Here is a 13,843-nt window from a genome sequence, read left to right on the forward strand (position 1 = left end):
GGTCGCATACGAGAGGCCTGAAATCTCAAGGAACATCTGGTGCGTGCCAGGGTATCTTCGTACAAATTGACAGATTCAGGAACAAAACGTTGTAAAGACAAACATTGCCTAATTTGCAACCATATGCCCGAGACCAAGTCTTTCCAAAGTTCGACAACTGGACTACACGATCAATCATAACTTAGGATGTCACGCCAAAAATATCATATGTCTTCTGGCACGCAAGATGTGTGCCATTCAATGTGTTCGCAAAACCATTGATTTCATGCGGCTAATGAATAATGAAAGAAAGCCACATTCGCAACAAAATCAACGCGAAGGTCGCCATCCACTACAACCCGAATGGACATTCAGTCGAGTCTCTTGAGATGTTATCAATTGAATCTATCTTCGGGTGGAAAGACATAGAACGCACACGCTTCTGCAGGTCATTGGGAGTAGAATTTACTTGTCAAAGACACCTAGAATTGTTGGGAGATAACGATATTTGTTATATAATCACTATGCTTAGAGTGGGGAACTTGCCAATCAGAGGTTATTATTATTATTATTATTATTATTATTATTATTATTATAGTTCTTTTCCATTGTCCAGACACAATTATCTTAACATATTTCCTTCAGAACCTCCCTGCTTAACTCGACCGGGATATTATTTCCTTACCAAATCCTGTAGATGGCGTTTATCTCTTGACAAGTTGGTTTTCCGTCCGTTGTTCACAGCTAAGTAAAACATACTGGTTCTCTATGTGATACATGCAAGAACCCTCTCGTCTGTTATTTTATTTTATTTTTTTTATTTTTGGGGATCCCTTTATATGTTTTCCTAAAATCTGCAGGGTATGCCCCCTACTTGATTGTATGGGTATCTAGAGGCGTCGTGTTATGTTTAGCTAAATGCTATAATATCATGCGAATTAGTGATGTTGCTTCTTTTTCTATTTATGTGGTAATTATCATTTTTGAAATAAATTTTAGAGTTGTTTATCAATTATATAGCTTGTGTATTTGATTGTAGGGGTTTTGTCCTTACGTATATTTTTTAAATTGTATCTCTTCGGCAAAGTCGAGTTGATAGTAGTTTCTTCTCTCCTGTTGTTTCTTAAGGTTTCGTTTGGCTTTTTTCATCAGTCTTTCTTCTGTTGTCATCGTTTCCAGTTTTTGTGCTATTTGTGGTTTCTCAGATTCTTGTTGTTGTAGTTGTTGTTGTTTTCCTTCTTGCTTTGTCATTTACTCTGTGTTTTAATATTTTGTTGTTATTGTTTTTCTTGTGCTTCTTTCTGTTGCTCTTTTGATTGTTGTTGTTGTTGTTGTTGTTGTTGTTTACCATTACCATTTCCTGTTTCTCCCTTGTTTCGTTGAGTTAGTTGATGTTTATGTTGTTGTTTTTCTTTTTCTTTCTCTGTTTGTTGTTGTTGTTGCTGTTTGCTCTGTTTGGGGAAGATTGATAACTCACTAAAAGGAATTATCCCTTGTTGTTTCGTCTGCTCTTGTTGTGTAGGGCACTTCTTCGGCGTGTGTCCTACCTTCCCACATTTATTGCATTTCTATGGTGTAAACATCCTTTGTACCATGTGTTAATGAGTAATCCATGTAGGAAGGATACTTTTTTGTGTACAGATTTTTCCCCTTTCTATTTCCAAAATTATAATTCAGTTCATTATTGGATATCCAGGGTGAGTGTCCATTCTAACGTTTGTTACTTTTGTTTAGAATCTCTGTTCAAAACGCTCAGTTGTGGCTTCTAATGGTAATTCGAGTGGTATGTCCGATACATGCAATTCTCCTGTTCTCTTTTTTTTCTCCCTCATAATTGGTTCCGGCTCTTTGATTGCTGCTGTTTCAGGTCCTATTAGCAATATCTCATAAGGTATGATTGGTTTATCTCCGCTGGGCCTTAAGATGTATCCTCTATCTCCATCTTTGATATTTAAACTTACTTCTAGTTTTGTGAAATCTGCGTTGCTTACGTCTAGCGCGACCATAACCATTGACATTGTTGGTCTTCTCTCTGCTGGTATTTCGGACAGGACAATCACCCGTGTACCTTTTTATAGCAACATTTTAGGAATGATCCTTCACTGGTATCTATCCGTTCCGTATTTTTCCAGCTCTGATAGTTCCTTGTTCCTCGCCATTTTCGTTTTTGTACGTGCAGCTCGTGGAGTACAACTTTCTATCTGTTCATTGAAATTTTAAGTTTTCTGTATTTTATATTGTATAGTTGTCTATTCTGTTCTATTTTTTCATGTAGTGATGAATCACGAATTCTGTGGAACCGCCTTCATTCCTGTGGACTTAAGTGCAGTTTGTTTCGTTCGTGCCATGGCTGATCAATATTTGATAGACCTTACTTTTAAACTAAAGAATGAGTGTCAGCATCTGTTATCTTTGCCAGCGTTGTATTAGTATATCTCTTGCAGTGAATTGACACTAGTTATTCTAATATGTATGAGTCCAGAATGTTTTTGTGTTTGTTATGAACGTGTAAGTTGCTTGTCTCCTGAGGAAGAGTTTGTTTTGCTCGATAAGTTGGAAAACGGGTTTTGAATTTGCGCCGGAATCTCTCTCTCTCTCTCTCTCTCTCTCTCTCTCTCTCTCTCTATATATATATATATATATATATATATATATATATATATATATATATATATATATATATATATATATATATATATATATATATATATATATATATGTGTGTGTGTGTGTGTGTGTGTGTGTGTGTGTGTGTGCGCGCGCGCGCGCGCGTGTGTGTGTGTACGTGTGTGTGTGTGTGTGTGTGTGATATTTCCAGCAAAATGGTTTTCTCAATATTGAGGTTCTCGTCGACATTATCTCATTTATCATTTTATGGAAGCAATCATATTTACCTTGATATATGTACACTATTTATTGATGCTAATAGCAGATAGTAATCGTTATTCCTCCTCTTGAAGATTTTGTATAGAGAAGAACCCGCAAAAATCAATTTCGCTACAGCCTAGACATGAAATTGTGCTCAAATTTTACGTGAAACGCTGCGTGGGTGATGAATGTCATTATCTCAATGGATGTAGCTATTTCCGAGAACAAAGACAGCAAGACATAAATACTTTTATACCAAATTAAATAATGGACTAATTTATTTATTTTGGTAGAAACAAGATATATATCCCATGAAACAATAGATGTCCTGTATAACAATATATGCCGTATATAACAAAATCTGTCCTATAGAACATATTTGTCTTGTATAACAATATATGTTCTATGTAACATTGCCTGTCATGTACAACCTTATCTGTCATATGTAACATTATATGTCCTATGTAACAATACCTCTCCTGTATAACATTATCTGTCCTATGTAACAATACCTGTCCTGTACAACATTATATGTCCTATGTAACAATACCTGTCCTGTACAACATTATCTGTCCTATGTAACAATACATGTCCTGTATAACATTATCTGTCCTATGTAACAATATCTGTCCTGTATAACATTATCTGTCCTATGTAACATTATCTGTTCTATGTAACAATACCTGTTCTGTATAACAGTATCTGTCCTATGTAACATTATCTGTCCTATGTAACATTATCTGTCCTATGTAGCAATACCTGTCGTGTATAACATTATCTGCCCTATGTAACATTATCTGTCTTATGTAACATTATCTGTCCTGTATAACAGTATCTGTCCTATGTAACATTATTTGCCCTATGTAACATTATCTGTCTTATGTAACATTATCTGTCCTGTATAACAGTATCTGTCCTATGTAACATTATTTGTTCTATGTAACAATACCTGTTCTGTATAACATTATCTGTCTTATGTAACATTATCTGTTCTATGTAACAATACCTGTTCTGTATAACATTATCTGTCCTATGTAACAATACCTGTCCTGTATAGCATTATCTGTCCTATGTAACATTATCACTCCTATGTAACAATACCTGTCCTGTATAACATTATCTGTCCTATGTAACATTATCTGTCCTATGGAACAATACCTGTTCTGTATAACATTATCTGTCCTATGTAACATTATCTGTCCTATGTAACAATACCTGTCCTGTATAACATTATCTGTCCTATGTAACAATACCTGTCATGTACAACATTATCTGTCTTATGTAACAATACCTGTCCCGTACAACATTATCTGTCCTATGTAACAATACCTGTCCTGTACAACATTATCTGTCCTATGTAACAATACCTGTCCTGTATAACATTATCTGTCCTATGTAACAATATCTGTCCTGTATAGCATTATCTGTCCTATGTAACATTATCTGTTCTATGTAACAATACCTGTTCTGTATAACAGTATATGTCCTATGTAACATTATCTGTCCTATGTAACAATACCTGTTCTGTATAACATTATCTGTCCTATGTAACATTATCTGTCTTATGTAACATTATCTGTCCTGTATAACAGTATATGTCCTATGTAACATTATTTGTTCTATGTAACAATACCTGTTCTGTATAACATTATCTGTCTTATGTAACATTATCTGTTCTATGTAACAATACCTGTTCTGTATAACATTATCTGTCCTATGTAACAATACCTGTCCTGTATAGCATTATCTGTCCTATGTAACATTATCACTCCTATGTAACAATACCTGTCCTGTATAACATTATCTGTCCTATGTAACATTATCTGTCCTATGGAACAATACATGTCCTGTATAACATTATCTGCCCTATGTAACATTATCTGTCCTATGAAACAATATCTGTCCTGTATAACCTAATGTTTGTTGCCAAATAAAGCCGTCCTGGATTTAAAAACTATGCATCCTACTCCGGAATTTATTAAATAGTCCAGTCTTGGTCTCCCCGAATTGTGGATAAATCAAGCTGTTAGAAACATAAAGGGTTTTCTTGCTTATGTCCATCTAACTGACAAGTTTATTCACAATTGACAATTTAGACTCTATATATTCGGCATAAAATGTTTGGATAAAAGGAATATTTGGATATAGTAAAAGTAAAAAGAAATTAGAAAATCCCTTAAAAAATACGGAAGTCTGCCCATAATTTACATATTGAATTAGAAAGATGGAAGAGAGAAAAGTTGATTTCACCAGATCAGTGGATTTATACTGCTTGCAATTAGCTGGAAGACGAGTATTATTTTGGTATTATAATGTCATATTTATTTGCCAATAAGAAAGAAGTATTCTAAACTCTTAATGTTGGCATTTGGAAATTTTTGTACATTTATTATGTTGAATCATTAGAAATCCGGGAAATGTTTTGCATCGAACACTAACGCAGTAGTATGTTCGCTGCAACTTTCATCTCTTCCCCATATCGTTGTAGCGACTATTGCATTTTACTATAATCAATAATATAATTACAAGTAAATAGAAGTTCTTCAAATAATTAAACTTTCCAATACATTATATTAAAGAATAGTAAAGAAATATTAAAATAATCCAATGTTGCAACGTACTGATGTTAGATTAACATCTTAACACTAAAAATTCTTATAACACTAAAAAGTCTTATGCTATGAAAAATTGTACATATACGATTATCTTACCTGCAAAGACAGAAGCTGCTAGAGTTTCTGGCGAGCAAACTGGCGTGTGTCCGTGGCTGAGGCTTTATATATCAGTTTCTTAAGACAAAGCCAAATATGGCACGCGCCTAGCTCTTTGCTTTTACCAGAATCCCAAGGTGAGGCTTCATAGTCTCTTACAGATTATCGTCTGGGTCTATGCACATTATTACGTAGGTACTTCTGCAAGATCAGCGCATTTACCCTCTAGAAAAATCTTTGGAATCTGTCTAACTCGTCTATTTACGCAACGTAGCGAATGTACTTTTTCCTGACTTGAGATACAGGGCAATGTATGTATAAGACGGTTCGTATTTGATCATAAGGACGCAATCATTGTTAAATAGTATATAATTATAATACCGAAATAGATAGATTTAATTTCAATATCTTTTAATAGAAAATTACTTTCAATATAATTTGATCAAAACTTACTTTTAATACAATTTAGAGAAAATTTCAATCTTGTCACTTGTGCTAAAAAATTCTGTCCTAATATTATAATTAAACATGTATAATTATTTAGGATTTACTTCACACTACTGTAATGTCATTTCATATTTTCACTTTGCATTCGAGGGAAATAAATTATTTGTTGAATGGTACTTAAGTTGCTGGTCTTGCTTCTTCTATTACTAAGTTTTAGACCATAGAGTCGTAAACAAAAGCATTTTGAATACAACTTATATATTGATGACATTTTGTGTTTTCTTTCAAAAGGGCATGCATGCCTGAATAAACATTTTCTGGTTTATTTCGAAAGACACATTTCCTGCTATATATGTACGTTATTTTAAATATTATATCTAGGTACGTAAATGAAGTGTGTGATGGTATGTATGTATGTATGTATGTATGTATGTATGTATGTATGTATAAGCAGATAATTTTTTTTATTTATTCGATAGATTTCCTGAGGCCTATCGAATTATATATATATATATGTATGTGTGTATGTATGTATGCATGTATGTATGTATGTGTAACAAGATAACCGGGTGGGATATTTCGGATTAACAACAGAACACGTTTTGACGACACAGATATATGGTTTAATGTGGCGATTTATATGAGTAGTGGATGATGAAGATATGTGCGTATTTATAATCCAAATATTGGATCTATTTAACAAAAAACGTACAGTTTCAAAGATGAAAAAAAATGTACAAATAAATTTAGGTCAGTAACCCTAAAACACAGGATAAATGATTTCACAAATGATTCAATAATGGAAAGATGAATATAGTTCACTCAAATAGTAAACAATGTAAGCGTTTACACATAGTAAAAAAAAAATGTATTCGCTCAGGTAGCGAAATTATGTCACTAAACAAGAACGGATATACAATCTATCCTTCCAGTCCTGAATAATACACTGGGTCTTACTAACCCAAAATTAGCATACAGCTAAAAATACATGTGTGGAGATGCACTCCGTCACCCGTGCACCATATCCGCTCCACAGCTCCTCCGAATCAATTCCACAACCAATATAGACTCCGGACCCTCGGAATACTATGATCACTTGAAATATTAGACCCTCCGGACACTTGAAATATTAGACGCTCCGGACCCCCTGGTCCTTTGACGGCTCTACAGCTGGGTCACCTTAGTCACTCTTGACACTCCGGACGCTAGACATTAGACGCTCCGGCACCTTAAACGCTCCGGACACACGGACGTTTCTACACTCTGACAACACCGGACACCCCGGATATTCCTACCATCAAAACTTAGCCCTACAGCTGGAGTTGTGCGAATCCTTTAAGCAGGCCGCTTGCTGACAAAACCATTAGTATTGTAAAGGTCCTTTACATGTAGTAACGTATTTATACCTTTAGAATTTTCGTTATTCTTTATCAAAGGCACCTTGCACGTGTGGCACAGGACGAATCGTACTCACGATTTCGAAATACATAGACCATATTATAATCACCCTCGGGTATCGTTGTACAGAGAAAAAGAAACGAAACCCGAAATCATGTATTTAATTAACAACATTTACACCATTCCGTGACAGTATGTATGTATGTATGTATGTATGTATGTATGTATGTATGTATGTATGTATGTATGTATGTATGTATGTATGTATGTATGTATGTAGGTATGTATGTATGTATGTATGTATGTATGTATGTAGGTATGTATGTATGTATGTATGTATGTATGTATGTATGTATGTATGTATGTAGGTATGTATGTATGTATGTGTGTGTGTGTGTGTGCATATAGGAGGCACCTGTAGTGTAATATGAGAACTTAAGAGAGCATACCAATAGTAAAGATATGTAAGTAACAATGGGTCATAATAATGAGTAATATGTCTTTATTTTTCATGATAATAGGAATTGAAACACAGAAATTAATTCAATAAGAGATCCAGTCAATCAGTCAATCAGTGTGCATGCTCTATTGCTGTAAAATTGTATTTGAATGAAATTTGCATTTTAATCATGACAAAGAAACTGCCGATCAAATCTGATGCCATGTGTCACAGACGTCATTACCATACAATTGCGTATCGTCTTCGTATACTATGCTTGAAAATAAAACGTATAAATACTGTATATACTGTCTTATAAGTCAAGTATTACTGCAAACTGCACTGACCCATATCTGCCGTCGCATAATGAGCTGGAAGATATAGGTCCATGCAGTTTGTTATGAGTAATCAGTAGAACAAATAACATAGACACCGATATGCTGATGCATTATAAAACAGTAGATTAGGGATTATGCTATTTTGCAGTTATGCTAAGCTTTTAAGCGAGTATATTCGGCATGATACTAACAGGAGAAATCAATCTTATGCATTAGGTCAGTGGGACGCTAGTGAACAACGGATATGATCTCACACTGGAAATCAATGACACGGACGCCGAAACTACTCCCGTCAACTTGACGTTAGGCCCCTTGTCATACAATTACCGCATCAAACAGATCAAGCTACACTTCGGGGGCGAGAATTATATTGGTTCAGAACACACAATACAGGGAAAAGCCTTTCCAGGGGAGGTAAGTGGGATTTTATTTGATGTATTTGACAAAACTACAGTGGCGGATCCATAAATATCTTTTATGAGGGAAGTAAACGATCAGGCGAGGGGAAGAAACCCCCAATGGGTGTTCGGAGTTCGAATCATGCATTCTTTTGACCATGTAATTGTAGAGAAAACTTACTATAGGAAACGTTTCTTTTGTTTCGCTCTGCCCTCCTCTCCAAACTCCCGCCACCATTGGATCCGCCTCTGTTTTATACGATTAACCAATGTTTTGTTCACTCTAAATTGTACAGTAATTTGCACTCCATCGTTGAATTGTAGTGGTAGTTGTAGTAGTATCACCACAACCACCAGTAGGTATTCTTTCTGTTGTTACTGTTGCTGCTATTGTTGTTGTTCTTGTTTTAATTCTTGCTTTTCTCGAAGATGATGCGTTACCGGTGCTGTTACTGCCACTACATCCCTTTGTAATCATCGTCGTTATTATTGAAACTTTAATTAATTTCTTTCATGAAACGCTCTTGGTATCGAAATTAAAAGTAAATAAGCATTGCTTCATTATATTACCATGTAATCTCAGCTCAAGGATGAGTGTGTGGGTGTGTGAGTGTGACTTTGATTTTTAACGTAGCTTTAACAAAATTTCAGTCATAACGCTACGATGTCTGCAGTGTGGCAGTTTATAATGACGTCTAGCACTGCGGCATCATACCGATAGTCCATGAGAGTATTCCTTTGACGCAAATAACGAGTAATTAATTTTCGATTAATATTCGACCAATTTTTCAAACTCGAGGTAGAATGTGATTAATTTACTATCTGTTCCGATTTTCTGACATGTGACTTGATTTTACTGTCGCAAATTGTACGCTTTATCAGTTCTGTTGGCGCTTCGCTGAAAAAAATCTAAAATTTGCTTCACTATAACTTTACCATCATACGTTAGCAAATCTCACTGTTCGGTTATGTCTTAAAGGGTTGTAAGCAAGCTAATGACTATGTCATTATTATATAATTATTATATAGATTATATATGTACAATTACGGCATGAACGGAAACTACAGCTTACGGAGCATCCAAAATACTGTTACTTACAATTGTTAATAGCAGGTCGAGGTATATAACTTTGTGAGCGAAAATGTGGCGTGTTACTGATGTGTAAGAAATCCCGTCAATAACTTTAGTTAGCAATTAAATTCGTTTGATTAGGCCTCATTGCAATTCAATTCACAGAAGCAAGTTATCTCGCACCAATTGATCGCAAAACAGATGTTCTTCACTGATGTGTTGACACTAAAAGTTTGATTGGTCTTGAAAAATGGTCTCTATTTACACAGCTAGGATCCATTAAAGCTGATAGGTTTTGTGATCTAGTTTTATACGCATCATGCTTAAAGTATGATTTGCCTTTCAGATTCATCTGGTGGCGTACAACTCAGATGTTTATGCAAACATTAGCAGAGCCCAAACTTCTCCCAGAGGAATTGCCATTATAGCAGCATTTTTACAGGTCAGTCAAAACGGTTTTGTATTAATTAAAGTCGAGCGCACTAGTTTCGTGTCTACACCCAGTTTATTATCATTCCTTTCAAGGAATGAAATGGTACCCTAAAATAAAGTGCTTTCACATGTGATTATTATTGTGCAATCTTTTAATGCTCTGTTGTTTTGGGCCTGACTCACATATTGATATTTAGAAATTTTACAGCCTCAAATACTACAAGCGATGGGCCATTTCCATCACGTCGAGAAACAACTGCAGGCTAAGCGCAGTGCATACTTTACGACCGAAAATGCCTACACTGTTCCGATTTTGACTTTATCTCCTTCATGTGAATAAAAATAGTTCTAAATATAGTTCCAAGTGGTGGTGAAAACATCTGAGGATTCTTTCCCAACTTAACGGAAAGACCGAGGATGCTCCAAAACGAGTCCGCACAACAATAAACTTCACGATTTTTCTTGTGCTAAGTAATCTGGTCAACGTAATCGATATATCGACTTGCCTTGCCCGTCACACAGCAAGTCTCCTCATAATCGATGCATCGACTTGCCTTGCCCGTCACACAGCAAGTCTCCTCATAATCGATGTATCGACCTGCCTTGCCCGTCACACAAGTCTCCTCATAATCGATGTATCGACTTGCCTTTCCCTTCACACAGCAAGTCTCCCCGACTCGTTGTATTATCCGCAGGCTATACTATTATTGACTCTAGCACAATACCTACAGACCACATCAGCTACCACAGGTCCACATTCATCATTATTGACTCTTGTACAATACCTAATGAAGTTCACATCAGCTACCACAGGTCCACATTCATTATTATTGACTCTTGTACAATACCTAATGAAGTTCACATCAGCTACCACAGGTCCACATTCATTATTATTGAACTCCACACGAGCTACGATCATTCGAAAAACGAAAGTACGAGCTACTGAATTGACTCATTGAGAACTATAACAGGCGAGACCTATATTTTGTGTCAGAATGTTGACGAATCTTGTCGTGTGCTTAATATTATAACTAGTTAGTTGGTTTTCTTAACGGCGTATTGACGTCTCAAAAAGTGACAATCATGTCAGGTGACAAAATTTGTTTTAATTCGAAGATGTGAAATTCGAAAAGTGAATAGAGTAAGGAATAGGACATTATAAACAAAGTACTCACCGAATAGATATATACGTATTTATAAATAAACACTACAAAAAAGTGAATAACTTTTTAAATAAAACACACGTAACAGGAAAAAAACTTTACGCGATACATTAAACGTCTGTTTATGAAAATAATGAAACTAGTCTAAAAGTGTTACAGGAAGTTACCGAAACTTACAGAAAGAGAATATAAAGATCCATCCTGTAAAATCTCGTCTTGGTCTTGATGAATTGATAGTGAAGCTTTGAAAATGCAAATTGCTGAATGACTTCTTTTGGTTCGATTTCGTCCACTTATGACTTACAGACAAATGTCCATTCTGAAAACTGTATATCTCCTCTTAAACTGAATTAAATTGTGTCCAGTGAAAGTCAGATGGTATATATAATATGCACGCAACAGAATAACAAATCGTCTGATTCAGACAATGTAGGAGTATCATGTTTAACAAATCAAAGCATACACTTTGTATACCAATAACCTTTTCGAACACATTGGTCATTATCTTAAAAATATAGTAATTAATGGACAGTAACTACTGTGTTAGCCTCACAGAATGGGGGGGGGGGCGGATCCCACAGTAGTTACTTTCCATTAATTATTATATTTTTAAGATAAGTATTTATAAGTTATAACATAAGTTAAAAATTGAGTATTGACACAGGTGTATAGTTAGACAGAACTGACCCCCCCCCCACACACACACACACAAACACACACACACAAAGGAGGGAGGTCAGTTCCGTCTAATTATACACCTGTTTCAGTACTCAACAGTGTTGCCCATATCTTTCAAATGATTGGTTTTACAGGTATAACTAATGTTAAAAAATGCCTGTAGTTAAAAATGAGGTACTTTTATGACTCACTGTACTAATGATATAGAAGAATGGGAACCAGTCTAGAATTGGGTGAAGAATAGAGTCTATATGGGTTTGGCTGGCTAGGATTGGTTGATAATGAAAGAAAGATTTTACTAAAAAGAATCTTTTTGAGAGCTTATTCTAGTTGTAACTGTAAAGAAACGGACACATTGTTTTACTGACGGAATTTCAGTTCTTTTACAGATTGAGTTTGTAAAACTCATTACAGAAATTGGCAAATGACTCTTTGGTGCGGAACTGAAAGCACGTTTCAAACGCATGTTGTTTTCTCTACACAGAAACTGTCATCAAGGGTGTGTCTGTACTGATAAATATAGATTTTATAATGAGCATTCAGAGATTTAAAGTTTAGTGTCATAATGTTTTCATAGGTTTACTGTAAGAATTGAATTAGTAACTTGAGTCCTTCAGTCTCAGTTCACCTCTACGATATCTACCACACTACCACACTATTTGCAGTGCAATAGACAGACACGAAATCTCGTGCATTGTTTTCTGTACTATCTCTGCAGCGTTCAGTAGGGCGTGGCATAGGGGACTGCTACCGAAATTAAAAAGTTAATGGTTTTGACGGGAATTAATTGAGATTTATTGATGATTTCACTGATAATAGGAACCGGTGAGTAATGAACTTTGAAACTTAAAATAACCAACTGCGTGCGTGCCCTAGGGAACCGTCCTTGGTCCATTCCTATTCACGTTGATATCAATGTAATAGCTGATAGTACAAACTCGAACGATTATTTACAGATACGTAAGTACAATATATGCGGTTTATCGATTATAAATCCCAAGCGGTAAATGACACTCTTCAAAAAATTTCCGATGGGGTCAATTTAAGGATAGTAAATTTCAATCAATGAAAAGCAGAGTGTGTCATATTTACTAACCGAGAAACAAAATGTTTACCAGATCTTGAAATAAAAAGTGTTACATCTCATTCACATCTTGGAGTAAACTTAGGATCTAATGTTTTTTCGTCGAATCAAAAGTTCCGATTGTTTAGTTGAATTAGCTTCACTGTGTATTGGGCACAGTAGAAGTTTGAGTACACTTCATCTAAGTTGATCAAAACAAAATTTTGCCCGACTATAGAATACAGATTAGAAAATTTTTCATCATGAAGTATTATCAATTGTGAACAACTTAAAATATAACCTAAAGCTGCTAATTTCTGGTCTACTCAAATACGCAAGCAATCAGAGAGAATAAATCACGATAATCCTTTGTACATTTTTTTTTATAAAATCATAATGACCAGTTTGCATAACCGGTTTTATTCCAGTATGTGCACTAAATATTGTAACATTCATGTACAGCTTGAGAAACTCACGTATCGATTTTTTAAAAAATTCCTTCCTGCCATCTATAATTTAGGGTTACGATTGAGTTAACCACACGAAACGTTTTCTTTCGGAATCTTTAGATAATATTTAACTGAACATATTATTTCAACCAATCATGTTTCAATTAGCGTGTTGCGATCGGCAAATTTCTTTATTGTTAGCCCGCTTAAGACATAAAATGTAACCTACTCAGTTATGATTTATTTAGAAAGAACCGTATCTCTTAGCCTTCCTGCACTTGCGGTTTTTGTTTTTATTGAGCATAAAATTTGCGTTATAATGTAGATTGCATAATAAGACAAGTTAGAAACTTTCAGACACGTTTACCCTTCGATATTAATACTGACTCCATACTCTCTTCTTCGGAA

At 35.1% G+C, this 13,843-nt stretch overlaps 1 protein-coding gene across 2 annotated transcripts in view; it reads left to right on the forward strand.

Annotated features, from left to right (window-relative positions):
• LOC149798164 (carbonic anhydrase-related protein 10-like) overlaps positions 1 to 13,843 on the forward strand; it is a 126,487-nt gene that overhangs the window by 86,295 nt on the left and 26,349 nt on the right. For both annotated transcript variants that reach the window (XM_089963271.1, XM_089963272.1), the window contains exons 4-5: positions 8,397 to 8,594; positions 9,997 to 10,092. In XM_089963271.1, coding sequence (XP_089819397.1) covers positions 8,397 to 8,594; positions 9,997 to 10,092 — 294 coding nt within the window. The remainder of the gene's footprint in view (positions 1 to 8,396; positions 8,595 to 9,996; positions 10,093 to 13,843) is intronic.

This window comes from Sinohyriopsis cumingii, chromosome 6 (assembly GCF_028554795.1).
Source record: "Sinohyriopsis cumingii isolate HCF-2022 chromosome 6, ASM2855479v2, whole genome shotgun sequence".
Lineage (NCBI taxonomy): Eukaryota > Metazoa > Mollusca > Bivalvia > Unionida > Unionidae > Sinohyriopsis > Sinohyriopsis cumingii.